The sequence below is a fragment of the Candoia aspera genome, chromosome 16 (assembly GCF_035149785.1).
Source record: "Candoia aspera isolate rCanAsp1 chromosome 16, rCanAsp1.hap2, whole genome shotgun sequence".
Classification (NCBI taxonomy): domain Eukaryota; kingdom Metazoa; phylum Chordata; class Lepidosauria; order Squamata; family Boidae; genus Candoia; species Candoia aspera.
Window position 1 is genome coordinate 11,808,589 of NC_086168.1, and position 16,512 is coordinate 11,825,100.

Sequence of the window (16,512 nt, forward strand, 5' to 3'; positions counted from 1 at the left end):
TCCTTTCCATGTTGGCTTGATCCCCAAATAATTCTGTGCCCAGGAGGATGCTGGGAAGTCGTTACAGAATGCAAATAAATCTCATTAACACAAGGAATTCGCAGCCTTCCCCTTGCAGCGTGTTTAATATTCTTTTGCAGAAGGCGAACAGGACTGAGGGGCGATCCGAAGATTTTTGGAACACATACAGCTGGTTCTCCAAGATGGCTCAGCTCTCATCCAACCCACAAGATGCCCCTCCAGGCCTGAAGGAGACCTCTGGGGATGGGCAAATGGTAGCCCTGGCATGGGTGACTCCAGGTTACACTCTGCACATGTTTTGAGAAAGTTGCTCTTATACTAAAAACCTGGACATTGTAGAAAGCATCACAACAGCCAATCCAGAAAAACAACAAAGAGGAACATAAACTATCATTAAATAGGATGGAGGAAAACAATAATCAAATAATCAGATTAAACCAAGTAATTCAGGTTAGCATTGGAGAGATGCTCAGTGGCGAAAGAAACGGTTTTGATTCTGGAGGGTTGGAAAGATCCAAGCAGGAGGACATTCGTAGGCTTGAGCAGCACCATCCTTGTGGTCAACCTAAGGAGCCGGCGCATCTTCCACGTTCCAGCCTCCAGCCCTAAAAAACCCCAAGCAAAATCCTGATTTAACAGGGTCCTTTTTTTAAATTGCCCCCAAGATTTGCATTGTTGATCTTCCATTAGGGATGTTTGCAGTTTACAAAAATAAGATTGCCATTTAAAATCCACGGTTCCTCCGAGGTAGCATACTGTACATGGATTTTCACCCACCCCCCAGTCCACGCCCTGCAAAGTAGGTCAGTTTAAGATTAAGACCCTGGCCTGCAGGCTTTTCGCTGCGCAGCTTTAGACAACGGAGATGAGAAGGAAAGTCGGGGAAATTAAAAACGGGTCTCTCTCGGGGGCGTCACGTTCGGCGCCTGGCTGGCTCCATCGAGCCGTGTCCGTGGAATCGAAGGGGCGTGACCCCCGCGGGAACGGCGAGATGGCGCCCGCGGGCGCGCGGGCTAGCACGGTGCCCGGCGAGGGGCAGTTCGTCATCCCCAGAGGCAGAATTAGGCAGGGGTTAGGTCGTGTTCGCGGGACGCGGGCAGGCCTTGTAACTCGGAGGGCCCGGCGGGGGGCCGAGCTCCGGCCGGTGGCAGCCCAGCGCTGGGGCCAGCGGCCACTCTATCCCCCCCCCCCCGCAGGGCCGGGCAAACCGGCCGCCTAACTCGGCCCTCCTGCTCCGCCGCTGCTCGCCCGCCGCCGGGGCGAAGACTGCGGGGCCACGTCCCGCCCGGGAAGAGGTTTCCTGCAGCGGCCGAGGGCGCGCGATGAAAAGCCGCTCCTCTTCGGAACCGGAGTGGTCGGGACGGGCGAGCCGAGCCCCGCCTCTCCCTTCCCCTCCCCGGCCGGGAGGGGGCCCGCGGGAGGGGCGGCGCGCGGGGGCCGCCGGGCAGGCGCGGGGGGCGTTGTCCGGTGGGCGCGTGCCGGCTCCTCTCAGGTGGGCTGCCTCTGAACGGGGAGGCTCCGCGAGCCCCCCTCTCGCCTCTCCCAGCCGCTCCCAGGCGGGTCCGGCTGAGGGCGCCTGGGAGGGTGGGCCGGAAGCAGGCCTCCCAGCTGCCAGCCTGGCGCCGTAACCGCTGCGCCTGCTGGCCCCTTGGCCAAGGAAAGGCCGCCGCCTCGGAGCCCCCCCTTCCCCCGAGGCCCAGCCTCAGCCCCTCTCCGCCCCCTCGCAGCCTCTGGCGCTCTTTGCCCAGCTCGGGGAGGGGTCTGTGGGGGTCGAAGGGGAGCAGGGGCCAGGGGAGGCCTGGGGGGCACTGAGGTTTCTGCTTCCTTTCCTGCCAGCTTCACTTGGGTAAACAGGAAAGCGAAGGTCAGGCCCATCTTCTGCTTGATATTATCTTCAGAGCTGTAATGCCTTCCTCTCTCCTCAGCCCCCCCCTGCCCCGCCCTGTGTGGCATTCCACGGGGTTCAGCTACAAATCCCATCATCCATCCTGGGCACCCCAGGGTGGTGGAATTGAGGCAGAGGGGCCAGGAACTTTGCTGTTTGGGCCTGTGGCCGCTTCTGCTGCACCCGGAGGGCCTCGGGGAGGGGCTCCTGGCTGCCTGGCTCAGGCACAAGGCAGACCCGAAGGGAGGGGGGTTGTGCCCGGTGAGAGCAGAGAAGAGGCAAAATTCGAGGAGCTTCCCTACGCTGGGTGCACCTGAGCAAAGAAGGGAGGAAGGAGGGTGAGTAAGTGGAGCTGGAGAACCAAAGTACTGAACCTGGAGTAAGAAGGGAGGGTAATTGAAAAAAGGGAGGCCCCGTGGGTGGGCACTGACGCAAACGTGGGGGGTCTTACTCCGGTGGGGGGCAGACCTCTAAAGAGCCGGTGGGCAGAGGAGCCACCGGGCGTCTGTGCTTCCCCAGGGCCTCTCTGCCTTCAGCGGCAGGCACTAGTAACCCCAGAACCACCGTTTCAAGTCTGGGTAGACTTTCTTCTGGGGCAGGCTGGGGTACCGCCGGCAGATGGTGCAGAACCGCTCACGCCAGTCGTCGTGCAGCCTGACCACGTAGCTCTGCTTCCAGGCGAAGAAACTCCGGTAGTGGCTTTCGTTCATGGTGGTCAAGAAAGTGGCCAGTTCCTCTGCCGAGCCAAAGTCGTCCACGTGGATGAAGGCGCTGGCAGGGATGAACTGCTGGTAGTTGGCGCGGGAGGGGCCCAGGACGATGGGCACGGACCCGGTGAGGAAGGCGTTCCGCCAGAGCTTCTCTGTGATGTAGTCCCAGTGGACGGAGTTCTCGAAGGCGAGGTAGAATTTGTACTTGGAGATGGTTGGCAGCAGGCAGTCCGGGCAGAGCGGCTTCCGGCTTGCCCGCCCAAACACGTCGATCCTGATGTGCCTGGACAGGTTGCGGTACATCGCCGCCCTTGCTTGGCTGTGGTGGTAGTTGCTGACCACCCAAGACACTAGGCCGGTCTTTTCTGGGATGTCCACCACGTCCGATGAGCGGGGAACCAGCTCCCCATAGGGGATGAAGAGGTCGGCATCCCGCCGGTACGACAGGACCCAGTTCCATTCATCCCCCGTCCAGCCCTCCAGGGCTTGGGTGTGGCTTGGAGACTCCAGGGAGACCCACACCCAGTTTTGCCCAGGGTGGGCCTTTGATGGTGGAATGTCCCATCTCCCATAGCGGAGTTCCCGGTGGTGGAACACCACTACGTCCGCTTGGCTGAACAGGCTGCGATTTGTGGTCAGCCGGCAGCCCGTGATGCAGTAGAGCCTGGAGCAGACGTCCCCGGTGAGGTTTGCGGCTCCCCCAAAGGGCCAGCTCCAGATCAGGAGGGTCAAGGTGGCGTTGAGCTGGGGAGACACTCTGGGGTGGTCAGACAGCTTGAAGAGGAACAGGACGTTCCAGAACAGGACGAGGCCAAGGAGAGACGAGCAAGCCCAAATCCTCGCAGCGGGGCCCATCGGCTGGAGAAGCGGCCAGAAACGCTGCCACTGCTTTGCGTGGGAGCTGGTTTAAGAAGCGGGGCTGCTCAGCCCTCTTCCTTCCTCAGTCCCGGCGGCTGTTCTCAGAGCTGCAAGAAAGAAAGAAGAGGGCAGGGTTGCCCAGAGGATTGCAAAATAACCCATTTCGTTGGGTGCTGTCTGCACAAGAGGATGCACGGAGCAGCTTCGCGGCCCTTTCCCACACGTTGACCAGAAGTGCGGGAGTTTAGAAATCCTTCGCCTTACGCAAAAGGAGTTGCTGCGATAGGAGCCTTTGGGGTTGTTAAGGGTGGAAGAGTCCTCCCGGGGGGTGGACAAGACTGCAGAGTCTCTTTCGGCTTCAGCACTGCCCACCACCATCTGCAGCATCGTGGTGATACTGCGCACCAACCTGACTAGGCCGTTGTGGGCTTGCAACCTGCTGTGCACTTGGAAAATGCTACGAAAATATGGAGTAGTGTGCCATATTTCATAAATAATATTTCTGTCCTGCATTTGGCTGCAAACAAACAGAATCTCTCCCCCGCCCCCCGTATCTCCTAAACCAAAACTCAGGATAAGATAGAGATTGTCTTGGGGCACTGGTGAAAAGATGGGGATGTTTGAGGGACATGGAGACAGATCATGGGTCCAGGCAGGAAGAACAAGGAAGAGGAGACCCAACTCCAGAGGAAGTCCTCCCCATTCATCTTCAAACCAACCTGGAAATTTGGTTGGATTAATTTCACATTATTTGGGATAACATAAGAAAATTCAGTGTTTTGCTCAGGTTAAGCGGGATGTAACTGTGGTAATACGTGGGTGTTCTGATCAGAAATGCTTTCGCTCCTGTGCCTCACACAGCCGGATTTTGCTTGTGAGAAAAGTTCTGAGAAGTTAAATATAGAGAGAGAATATGGTAGTAGTGGTATGCCTGAAAGTAATGAAACCTCAGGCTGTCCACGAGGGTGGGGGCTTTAAATCTTTCTGTTCTGGAAGAGGAGGAAGTGAGAGGTAGCTACACAACTCTTACTAACGAAACACGTTACAGATGGCAATATTAATTATGCTGGCCATGGCTTCCTCGGTTTATAAGGCTGCTGTTTTCATTTGCACACGTCTCCATACATATTCTATTTTTGGTAAAAAAAAAAGTCTTTTGGCTTGGTATGCACTTACAACTGAATCCAGTACAAAGAAAGCAAATTGATAATGCACTATAAACCTGAACAGAATAATAATCATGAATAATTCAGAACACCCCCTAACCCTCAAACTGCCATAATTTAACTGGCATCAAGAGAATCTTTCAGATTCATAAAGATCCTGGAAAAAAAAACTTTTTTTTTAAATCTGAAAATATCAGACTCCAAGCAGAGTTCTGAGGGGCCAGTGCAAAAGGGTCAGAGCTAGGTGCAAAATGCTCTGAAGCACGAGGCGGTCATCCTCACAGCAGCCGCCCTGAGTGTGCAAGTGAGCCGGGTGCAGGAGAACATGCAGTTTGAGGAACGGTGTTTCTGCCCCAGCAGTTTAAACTGGCAGCGCTCTGACTACCCAGCAAACGTAAGAAGTGAGAAAAAGGAGGAGGAAGTGCCAACGGGAAGAGGTGGAGGACCATTTTGAACCTCAAGAATGCCACGTGGCTACAAGAAAGGGTCTGAAGGAGTAGGGGCTTTAAAGACGCTTCCTTGGTCCTGTCCGACTCACCTGCTGCAGCAGGCAGGCAGGGATGCATGGGTCATTGCTCAGTGCACATCTTTCAGTGGCCTCCCCAAAGGTACGGGGGAGAGAAAGGGACAAGATCCAGGCTTTTGGGATGGTGAGGGAGAGGGGAGCATTCGGGGACACCCAGCCAGTAAACTTCGCAAGTGGGCAAAGACCCGTACCCAGTTTTTCCCAGTCCAACTACACTGCAATGGTTGGTGCCAGTCTAATACAAGGATGGTTAAGAATCAGCGTTTAGCCAAGAGCTTGGCAAGCGTCTGGACAGGGACCTCCTGCATGCTTAGGGATGCTCAGGGTGGTTGCTTGGACCAGCAGTCCTGCAGAATCATCTACCAAGGAACTCTAGATAAAATAAGTCTTTCTCCCTGCTGCTGATGCCACAGAAAGCAAGCAACGACATTTGTGTATGCCACCCACTCCTCCTGACACTAAGCAGCTTTCAGTGCCTAAAAACATAACTAAAAAGCACTTAATGAATAAAGCTACCAATTCTTGGTCATAAAAAACATGGCCACCCTCGAGGGACCTTAATATATGCGTGCCCTTTGAAGTAGGACTGTTAAAACCGTTTTTCTGAAGGGCACATCTGACCCTTGGGGGTACGCTGTTCCAGAGGGAGGGGCTGCTCTGGAAACACGGTGGTGCGTGTTGAAATGCGGGTGGCCACGACAGGAAAATGGTGTGTCTGCTTTCCCGGATCAGATGCCCACAGGTTCTTCATCCCCCTTTACTGTACCTTGGCCTTCCGGAAGGCTGTGGATTGTCCAAGAGAGACTGAGCAGAACCAGGAAACGGTTGCAGAAATTCGTAAAGAGCTTGGCTAATAAAGGGGAAAATATGGAGGAAGCAGATTATACAGACCCACAACAGGAACTAGAAAGCTTGAAGAAATCTTCTGAGTCAACTTAGGAGTTGGCACAACTGGCCCTTATCTGCAGAAAGAATATCAACAGTGCATGCAGGCTACATTGTGTGTCATGATATAACCATGCTTGTCTATTCACAGTTAATTGCATGAAAATTAGTTTAATGGATACGTGCAGTATACTGGAAATTTGTGTGTGTGTGTGTGTATGCACCATGTGTATGCACACAGACAAATTTCATGTTTACATGTATATTGCATGTATTTATGTATCTCTATTTTCATTCTGCCTGTTTCTTTCTCCTTTCAGGACAGGTGCCCGATGAGCCTTGTTCTTTTACACATAATAAAGGTGCACTGTTAATTTCCAGCTTCTTGGTTCATTTGGGGTATTTCATCAGCATCAGACGACGTCGGTGCTTCAAGTAATTCTGAAAGTGCCCTGAGTTTAAGAGCTGAGCTTTCATATCCTTTCAGCGCTAAAATCAGTGTTCTCCTAACTGGCACTTCAAACCAACTACTTCATTAAAAATACTTAATGAAATAAATCAAAAGAAAATAACAGAGTTTGCATAACTGGTGTGCAACAAACAACACAGCCTTATTGAAATGCAAATTAAAAACTGCAGTATGGGGTTAGCCTTGAAATAGTGAAAATAAAATTAATTTTAATTTTAAAATATGAAGGTAGTTGGATTCAGAGAATTTTACTTGTTTCTGCGCACAGAGATTTTAAGTTTTGGATTTTTAAAATGCTAATAAGAGTGTTGTCTTTTTTTTTTTAAGATGCCCTTCCAAAATTTGAAGAGGGAGATGTTGCTACTTCAGCTGAAAAATCTGGAAAGGTACTGAATTTGAAATACATACTTATAACATCTCTTTTGGGGGGCGGGGGTAGCAGCAGGTAGAGATGAACCATATAAGGAGAATTTTTGCCCAGAATGGTTGGTGGGAGGTCCAAGAGACAAAAAGCGGAGGAACCACAATGGGAGAACTTAGTTCAGCTCATTAAAAAAAAGCACACACCAAAAAACAGCTTTCATTTTGCTTCATTTCAATACTTGATGTTCATTAAAAATCGTCTTCTCTTATCAACTTGGGCTGACGTTCCTAAAGCAACAACACAAAACTCTGAGCTGCCCAGAGTTGTTGAGAGTCGGGTGGCATGCAAGTTTAATAAACTATCTTATCTTATTATATTATTAATCAGGGCCATTTAAAACTCCTGTCAAAACAATACAGAGTTCTTTATTGATAGAAAACTAGCACGAACACATGGCCTGAGCTGCCACTTGGAAATGTTTAAGTTACTCTTTTTAAAAAAGAAAAACAACCAATCATAATCTACAGCACTTTTAGCTCTGTTCTGCCTCTGTTTCACTCGCTCAGGGGCCCCCTGGCAATGCCCGTCCTAAACGCCATAAACCTACTGCCTCGCTGACTTACCTGACACCTCAGTGCTCCTTCTTTCAAAAGGCTGCTCTCTTCCGAAGAGAGAGCTGGGGCGGGACGCAGAATACGGGCTGCGGTCTCCCTCCCGCGCTCATCAAAAGAAATTTGTCACTGATGTTTTTTCACACCCTGGTTAGACTCAGACAGCTGTGTTGCTGGAAGCGTTTCTCTCTCTCTGCCCCCAAACCACATCTGGAGCAGCTGCTAAGGTGGCTGAGACCGGGCCCCAGAAAGGTGTCCTGATTCTGCTCAAGGGAAGGGTGCAGCTGATGCTCCTTGCCTCCCTCCCTGCAGGAAGAGCTTTCATTGTGTGAATACAGAACCCCCCCGAGTTTCCCTTCCCAAAGGGGAGCATGCCTTCAGAGGAGGGAGGGGCCATTCGCCTGTGAAACTCAGTGCCACCAGGGCTGGTGTCAGTTGTTGGTATTTTTTTGTTACTGTGCAAGGAGCAAGTCACAGAGGTATCCTGGTTACCATGGTAATTGTTTGGCAGAGTCAGGTGGTCAGTCTTTCCTCAGGTTGGGGTGTGGAAAAGGATGACCAAAAGCTGCATTGCCTGGGGGAACTCGCCTGGACTTGCTACCAGAAGTTTCAGTTTCTCTCTTCCAGCCCAGCTCAGCAGCTTGTTGCCGCTCAGCGCATGTGTGCGTGTGTGTATGAGCTTGTAAAATATGATTATTTTTAAGGATTTGCCTATCCAGGGCTCTGGATAAGGAAACTTGTTTTATGTTCTATGCTTTGTTTAAATACAATTATTTTTGTAGAAATGCCTGGTGTCTTTTTTCTGATCTCTCTGGCTAAACGCTTTCCAGCAGTCTGCAACATAAGTGGTCACTGTGGCCTGCCTTCGAAAGGTGGTAAGGGCCGTGTGGGCAGAGGGGAAGCTGAGCTGTGGTGTTCCAGTTCAGCACCAGCTGCAGGCCGGGCTTTGGCACAGAGCCAGCTGCCTCTGGTCATCCCAGCAGCTGAGCTTCGGTTCCACAGAAGTCTTAGCTTTGCTGCCTTTGTTTTTCTTCTTGTCGTTTCCCCTGTCTTCCGATAACCCTCGTTGTGCTGGTTGGGGATAATGGAAGCGGTAGTCTACCACGGCCAAAGGGCTTGAGGTATGGGTGGGGTGGCTTGGTGGCTCCCCACAGCTGCATTCACACAACATCCCCCTTGGGCTCCTTTAGGCTTCAGCCTTTTGCACAAACCCAGAAAAAGGCCAAATTCAGCGCTAGGAAGTGGCTCAGGTTGTGGTTAATGCAGGATTTTTTCTTCCCTTCCTTGCATTGAAAAAAAGTAAAAAAAATCTGCAACTCTGATGGTTCTCCTCCAGAGGGAGCTCCTGCACCTGCCCTCGATTCCCACCTTTGTTTCTAAAGGAGCATCTTCTGTCTGTCTGTCTGTCTGTCAGTGAATGCTAAGGCACGGGCGGGTTCCCCTATTTTCCAGAGCATCCCCCTGTTGCATGTGCACCACACGTTTGACATGTTGTGAGCCGCAGGGTCATTCTGGCACCTTGTTCATGCAACTGGACTGGCTCTGACGATACAGCCTGGAAGATCAAAAGCGCCCTCTGATTTGACGCCTGGCACCTTCTGCCGAGGCTGGGCCCCTTTGCTGCTAGGAAGCGGCGAGCGCGGAGGAGACCCCTTTACTCCAAGGGAGGAGGAAGGGGAGGGCCTCTGTGGCACCCTCCTACAGGTCCCAGCAGCCCATCGCATGCTCAGAAGGAATTGTGGGAGTTGAAGTCCCAGTTCGCCCGCCAGAGCGCAGCCGGCTAAACCCGGGGGCCCGGCATTCCCCCGACCCTTTTTCTTGACTTCGCCTCCTTGCCCCTCTCCTGAGCGGCCTTCCATGTTGGAGGAAAAATGGGCGGGGGGTAGAAACTCCTTGGAACCTTGCCGGGAGGCGTTTTTGTTCTTCCGCAGAGCCCCCAGGAAAAGAAGCTGCAACATCTGGAAACTGGATTCCAGCAGCAGCCCACCGAAAACCTCTGGGCACGAGATAGGATGCGTGATGTGGATCCCCGGGGCCCGTTACACTAGGGTATCCTGGCCCTGTACATGGAGGGTCCATTACGTGCCCGTGGCTAATGGGCTTTTAACTGGGCTGTTAATCGGGCATCGGGGCTTGGGAGGCGGGTACCGGCGGTCTCCAGCTTGGAAGAAACTTTCAGAGGGCCGCGACGCGCCACCCCTTTGCAGACCAAGCCTGCACGCGCCACCGAGCCCTGGTTTGGCCGCCCTTTGTTGAGGAAGCCCAGTTCGGGGGAGTGCCTCGCGCCGCGCGGTCGACAATCTTCAAACCAGCCAACGCGCCCGGGCCGCGTTCCCTTCCAGACGCCGCTCGCGGGCTCGCTCTGCCTCTCCGCCTGACGGGGGGCGGCACCTCGGGGGAAGGCGCCCGAGCGACGACGACGCCCTCAGAGCTCCGGCCGGGGGCTGGAGGCGATTTCCGAGGCGGGCGGGGGTCGGGATCCCAGCTCCGCTCGCGGGCGCTGGGGCGGCCGGAGGAAGGGACGAAGGGGAGGCCGCGCCGCCCCCGCAGCGCTGCTCCCGCGGGGTCTCCGGGCCGGCTGCCGCTTTAAGAGACCGGGCTGGGCCCGCCGAGGTCAGGGGCGGCGCTGGGCTGGCCGGCTTTGCGGTCGCCGCCCGCGGCGGCGGGGAGCGAAGCGGCTCTCGCCAAGCCGGGCGGCCGGCGCGCGGCGCCTCCTCTGGAGTCGGGGCCCTGCTGGCGCCTGTCGAAGGCCCGCTGCCCGCCCCGCCTCCCTCCCTCCCTGCCGGGCGTGTTTGCCAGCCTCCGCTGCCCCCGCCCCCCCCCGTCTGCAGCGGAGAGAAGCACCGGCCGTCGCTCCGTCCCAGCCGCTGCCTCCGTTTCGGCGAGGGGGTCGCCGTGGGGGCGGCTGTGCGTTCGGCCGCCGCTCCCCCCTCCTCGCCTGCGGCTGATGCCCAGGGAGGGGCGACGCGATGGGCTTCCTGCACCAACTTTATCTCCTGCTGTGGAAGAACGTGACGCTGAAGCGACGCAGCCCGGTCAGTAAGCGGGGAGGGGCGGCTCCCCTAAAATGTCCCCGGGGCGCCCCGGAGGTTCGGAAGTGGGGGGCAGGAAGGCGGCGGGGCGGGGGCTCGGCCCCCTCCCCTTGGCGGCAGGGCTTCGAAGGGGCTGCCGGGCGTTGGAATGGCCGTGATTGTCGTGCTCTGCAATGAAGCCATTTTTCGGGGGGTGGGGCGGCCTAGGAAAGGGTCCCGTGAAGGGCTGGGATGGGACTCCGAAGGGCCCCCCCCCGCCCGAGGGGCCGAGTTGCAGCCAATCTCTCTGCTCCCGGCTCTTAGCCGGGCTGTGAGGGAGGGGTGCGCTTGGCAGCCCCTCTCCTGCCAAGTGGAATGGGAGGAGGGAAGCCGCACCTTCCACGCTGGAGGCTGGACCTCGCCCTTTGTTCGGGGGGGGGGGGTGAAACGCAGAGGGCTAATCTGGGCCTGGAAAGGCCCCCCCCCCCCGTTCACTAGAACATCTGAGGAGTCTGCAGAGGAGCTGAGGGCCGTCCACCTGCGCACAAAGGTGCCTCCTCCCCACCCACCCCCCGCAGCTCTTCCCTCCCGTTTCCAGGTCAAGGGCGGGAAGAGGCTCCAGTGCCTGCTTTAGAGAGAAGCAGAAACCTGCAACAGGTGATGGGTGGCCTTGCTGGGGTACCCTGAACCCCTGAAACCCCTGTGGCTCTCCTCAGCCCCCTGTAGCTTGGAGGTGTGGGAGGAAAGCCCCATCTCTCCCAGCCCACCATGCCGCCAGTCATGGGAGTTGAAGTCCCTGGCATCGAGAGCGCAGCAAGGGAGGGGGCGCCCTGTGCCTTGTTTCTGTGGCGCCCCACCCCCTCCATCCAGGAAGATGAGAGGCCGGCCGGTTGTGGGGGTGTCTTCCGGCCCTTAAAAGTAATAATAAACTCTCACGCAGGTTGGGTTTACGCACTGTGAAGGGCCAGGGTTTCTTTGAACCAGGGTTTGTGAAATAAAACCCCGGTGGTGGCTGGCTTCATCTGTAATGCAAAGCCAGAGGCAGCTGGGTTCCCAAATTGTGCTAAACCAGAATCCCTTAAACTCTGATGGGTGAACTTAACCATCGCTTGCTACCATTTCGCCTCTGCACCCCTGTTTAAAAATAAATGTGTTTATTCTTCAGTTAGCACCAGCCTTGCGAGGGGGGGTTGGTTCTCACTTTGCAAAAGGAAACCGGGGCGCCTTGCAATGTGCGTTGTGCTTCCAGTGGTTTGCAATGCCTGGCAGCTGCCTTTCAGGGGAGCTGCATGCTCACTGGCCTGTGGAACTCATTGCCACAGGCTCCTGTGTTTGCATGAACTCTGACGTCAATTGTGGAGAGAGCCGTTCCTTCTGCGTGGCCTCTGTGGTCTTCTGGGAGCGCTGTCCTCCACATTGGGGGCTGGGGTGGGAATTCCTGGCATGCTTGGTGGACGAACTTCGCAGACCGCTCTTCTCTGGGGTAAGAACGGTCAGATAGACTGCTGCTTGTGCGTGAAGAGAGGGAGAATGGGCGTCCCTGGGCTTTAAAGAAACCAGGCTGGTGGTAAGGAGTGATGTTTGCATTTTGCACACTGCCCTCTTCCTGGTGGGGATTGGAGTCTGCTGCCTCGAGCTGGCAAAGAGAGTTAGGTGGAACAGGTCCAAGGGTGGCACAACTGCCTTGACGTTAGGTGGGCCTGCAGAATTAACAACCTTCTGCCCTTTTGAGGGGCAGCATGATCCATTGCTGCCTGGGGTACAGCCAGAGCTTGAAAACCAGCATTCTTCCCTGTCTCCCTCCCCCAGCTGTACACAGTCCAGGGAGGGAGTTTGGTTTGCATTTGGCCTGTGGAAATCGCCACCCGCTTTGCTCTTCTTCCACCAGCTCGGGACCAGTTGGCTTCCTGGCCTGGGGGCTACCTGTACCTCGTCCAGCCTAGGCAGCCGGGGACAGGCAGGGGCCTTAGTGCCACCCCAGGGCTGGAGGCCGTATCATATCCCCCTCTGCCTTTCCAGGGTGAGAACGGCTTTTCTAAGCCTCCTGCCTACGTCTCTATGCCGCATTGTTATCCCTAGATTATGGATACTCTATATTATGTCTTAGCTCTCTTGAAAGCTTAAGTTTCTCGGCTCCCTCCCTCTCCTCCTGTTTTGGACGTTCTTCTTTCTGCTTCTCAATTCCAGCAGCACGACTCGGCTGTTTTTCTCTCTCTCCTCCTCTCTGGCTCGGAGTTTACTCCCTGCCAGTTTTCCCCTTCGGCCCCCAACTCCAGCATCTTCCTGGCAGTGATTAATCCCCCAAAGGGTGAGGTGTGGCCAGCCCCAAGGAGGCAGCTCGATCTGGGGGCCTTCTTGAAAGAAGGATGGAGAAAACAGTGGGCTGTGCCTCTTCTTTGGGACGGTGTTTGGATCTGGGACACCAGTGGCTCATTTATCATCTTCAGTGAGGAGGATCTGGCACCGGGGCACAGCGATAGCGTTAGGGAGTTGGCACTGGTCTCACTTTATCTTTGACCTCCCTCTGAAGAATTCAGCAGCCTCCCCATTCTTGGGCTTGCAATTTCATTTACAGCCACTGTTTCCTCTGCAGAAAAAAAGCTTACACGGGGCACTGATTCCTCTCCCCTCCCCCCCGCTTAATTTATGTCCATTGTAATTAAGGAGCTGTGTAGGATATTTCTAAGCCTTCTGCAGAAAGGGCATCAGACTTGGCTTCTGGGGCATAAATTCTGCAGAAGGCTTTTGCTGCGGAGCGTTCAGAGCAGCCTTTGATCTTTTCCCAGTGAAGAGGGCTGGGTTTCAGCTTCTTGTGGGGGGGTGGGGTGGCCCCAGCTGGCTTTGGTGGATCTTGAAAAGCTCAGCGCAGTTGCACCTGGCCAGGGCTCGGATAGGAGTCCTTCAGAAGTCTCTGGCTATGCGTTTTACTGGGAAGACAAAATAATTCCCAGAAGGCAGGGCGGACTTCTGTGTTGCCGCTGATAAAACTTCAAGGATGTGTCCGTCTTGATGCCCAAGAGCTGGGCTGGACCAGACTCAGAGGAGACCTTCCTTCTTTAGTGCTGACCAGATAAAAACCTGGTTCTCTTTCTGGAAGATTCTTCTATTTTTGTTCCTTTTCTTCCACAGACCTTCCTATCCCTGTTCCATAGCAAAATACTCTGGGATCCCCTCCCCTGCTGCCCCCTCCTGCCCCTTCATCCCTTTGCAAGCATCATTCCTTGGCACGGGAGGCATCCAGACAGCGGCCTCTGCAGGGTTGCTGTTCTTCTTGGAAATACTGCTTGAAGATGGTGAATTGGGATGCTCTGGAGCATTGACAGATGTCTGACTAAACTCTAAAGCTGTGTTTCTCAATCTTGGCAGCTTGAAGATGGGTGGACTTCAACTCCAGAATTCTGGGAGTTCAGGTCCACCCAACTTCAAGTTACCAAGGTTGAGAAACACTGCTCTAAAGGGAGGGGTTGCATTTTAGCTCCTTTCTTGGTCCACCTGCTAGGAAATGAGGCTACCTGGGCTGAACCATCAGCAGAAGGCTAGTGCAGCTCCAAAGAAGGAGTCTGCAGTTATCTTCCTTGCCTGCCCAGACACTGGCTCAGTTGAGGGTGCTCGCCCGATCTGCTTCCTGGAGCTGAGAACAGGCACTCATGCAGAACTGCAACTGCAGCATCTCACGAGCATGGAGAACGTGGCTGGATTTGTTTACCTCCAGGGCGTTTAAATGATCTTCTTGCCTCGGATCCAAGTGAGGGGAGAAAGTCTGCCCCAAAGGGTTTCAGGGTTGTAGCTCTGTGGGATAAGGCGCTCCTCTGTTACTTCTCTGCTAGGGTCACTCAGAGTCTGGTCTGATCTGGTGGCTGGAACAGCCTTGCCCCAGTGAGTGCGCATCAGTCCCAGATGGGCATTGTTTATATGTTGGTTTCTTTACAGAGACCTTGCAGATTTGAACTTCTGGTAAAGGGCATCTGGAGGGGGAAGAAAGACCTTTAACTCAAGCTTTGACCCAAGCCCATGCTTGGTTGTGGGTCTTTTCACTGTTCTTCCCTCACTTGAAATATTTTGTTGGCTTGCTGAAGCCGACCTCCTGGCATGGACAAAGGGGGATTTGTCCACCAGGCCGTCAACGCCACCATAGCTATGAGTTTCTGGGAAGCTTCTGTGAGCTGCAAGAAGCATCATCTGTGTTTGCTGCAATGGATCTTTCTTTGCCCACCCTCCTCCCACCACTCTGCTCTGAAGCTAAGAACAGGGCGGGCAGGTGGGCAGCAGCTCTGCTCATCTGTGGATCCTCTTGCGCATGAAAACGTTGGGAGGGAGAAGAGAGATAACCCTGTGCCCACCCCCACCCTGCCCCCATGGCTTCCAGTCTTGGGTTTTGACTGTGTGGTGACGATAGGGGGAAACAAAGTAGAATAATGGTTCTTTTCCTTGCAGGTAATGCATAAAGGTGCAGCTAATTAATTTTAGGCACTCCACAGGGTGGCCCGCTAGGCGCCACCTACCCACTCTTTCGTCAGCTGTTCTGCCATACCCATAACCTGAGCTGTGCAGGTTAATTTTTTCTCACCTGCTACTCCATGCTCTTTATCTGCTTCTCCCTTTCTCTGAAGTTAGAGGGGAGAAAACTGACAAAGAAAAATGCTGCAATTTAATTCCACTTAAAGCAAAGCACTCTTGTGACTACAGGGACAAGGTGCAGTTTGCTGGTGATTGCTTGGATGCAAAACTCATGTATATTTAGAAACAGGTGCCAATTTGTTGCAGGACAGGATCCTACGCTCTTTTAAAGTAAAAAAGGGGAAAAATTACTCAGAGAAAGTCACTCTGTGGCTGGGCATCCTGTGACGATGGTGTCTTTTCAGGCACAGCCCTCTGGGCTGAGCTGCTCCAGTTGCTGGTGAGAAAGCAGCAGCCAGGGCTGCCTTGGGTCCCTTGCAGCGAGGGAGGGTCTCCCCTTCCCCACGTGGCCCAGGGTCTCTGGGCAGGGACACTCGTGGTCCTGCCCCTGACATTTCTCATTGAACGGAAGGCAGCGAGGCTCCTTCCCTGGCACGGGAGCTTGACGTGTTGCAAGATGCAGAGAAACGACGGACACTAAGAGGCTTGGATGATGTAAGCTGCAACCTGTAGGCATGCAGAGTGCAACTTCGAAGTCCATTTTGGGTGGACTTTGAACTGAGCTTCTTTTCCCCACTCCAGTTCAGGAAAAACTGATTGGCGGACACATCCCACTCTGGCCAGCCACTTCCCCTTCTTGCAGAACCACTCATTCTGAGCCTTTCCCTCCGAGGGAAGGGGCACCTGCCTTGCTCTGGGGGAGCAGGTGGTGCTCAGTGGTGCGGCTCCGCCTGCGGGTTCCCATGGGGGCATGGCCAAGGTGTTTGGCAAGTGGATGCCCCTGGCCCGCCCTTCTCGCCTTCTGCTTGAGAGGTTGGAAGTCGTTGGGATTCTGGGAGCTGAAGCCCAGACCTCTTGAAGCTGTCATGGGTTTATGCAGACAGTGCAAAAACATGCCTGTTGGTCCCAGGACCAGTCAGATGCCCCCCAGCAGGATCCGCCCCTTCCCACGTATCCAATTAGACTGCTCCTGAGCATCAAGGATCAGCTAAGGAATCGCCACTGGTGGCTTTCTCCCTTCCTTCCTCCGTGGCTTTGTTGTTCTCAGCCCACGTCCACTGCCGGGAATTTGGTGAGAGCGTGACATGAGGAAAACAGTGGCCTCTGTTCCTTCGCTGCCCATCACCCCCCCCCCCCTGAACAAGAGGCACTCCCTCTGGCTGCTCTCTGCCAGCCACGCATCACTGCGTCACAGGCTGCCTGGGTCTTACCACCTTGCCCTCTGCCTTTCCTTTTAGCACAAAGGTGCCGCTGACAGACATTCCTTGCCAGCCACCTCAGAGTGGCCCGGTCCGGGGACTGCGGTCAGGAGCCGCTGGCTCTTCCAGAAAGATGGCTCTGAGAAGTCCGCAGTGGACCTTTGTCCCACTTCCATTTTGTCCTTGCAAA

General features: G+C 54.6%; 2 protein-coding genes across 2 annotated transcripts in view; one reads left to right on the forward strand and one right to left on the reverse strand.

Moving 5' to 3' along the window:
- Window positions 1–2,450: 2,450 nt before the first annotated feature.
- On the reverse strand, window positions 2,451–3,484 carry FUT7 (fucosyltransferase 7). Its single transcript, XM_063316180.1, has one exon. The coding sequence runs from the start codon at window positions 3,469–3,471 to the stop codon at window positions 2,452–2,454; it is 1,020 nt and encodes a 339-aa protein (XP_063172250.1). The 5' UTR covers window positions 3,472–3,484; the 3' UTR covers window position 2,451.
- A 6,828-nt stretch (window positions 3,485–10,312) lies between these two features.
- The window catches only part of ABCA2 (ATP binding cassette subfamily A member 2), a 37,528-nt gene continuing 31,328 nt past the window's right edge, over window positions 10,313–16,512 (forward strand). Inside the window, 1 exon segment of the mRNA XM_063316337.1 lies at window positions 10,313–10,530. Within this exon segment, the coding sequence (XP_063172407.1) occupies window positions 10,465–10,530 (66 nt within the window). The 5' untranslated portion in view covers window positions 10,313–10,464.

Coding starts and splice junctions, on each gene's coding strand:
- FUT7 (XM_063316180.1), bottom strand. CDS start 3,471: ATGGGCCCCGCTGCGAGGATTTGGGCTTGCTCGTCTCTCCTTGGCCTC.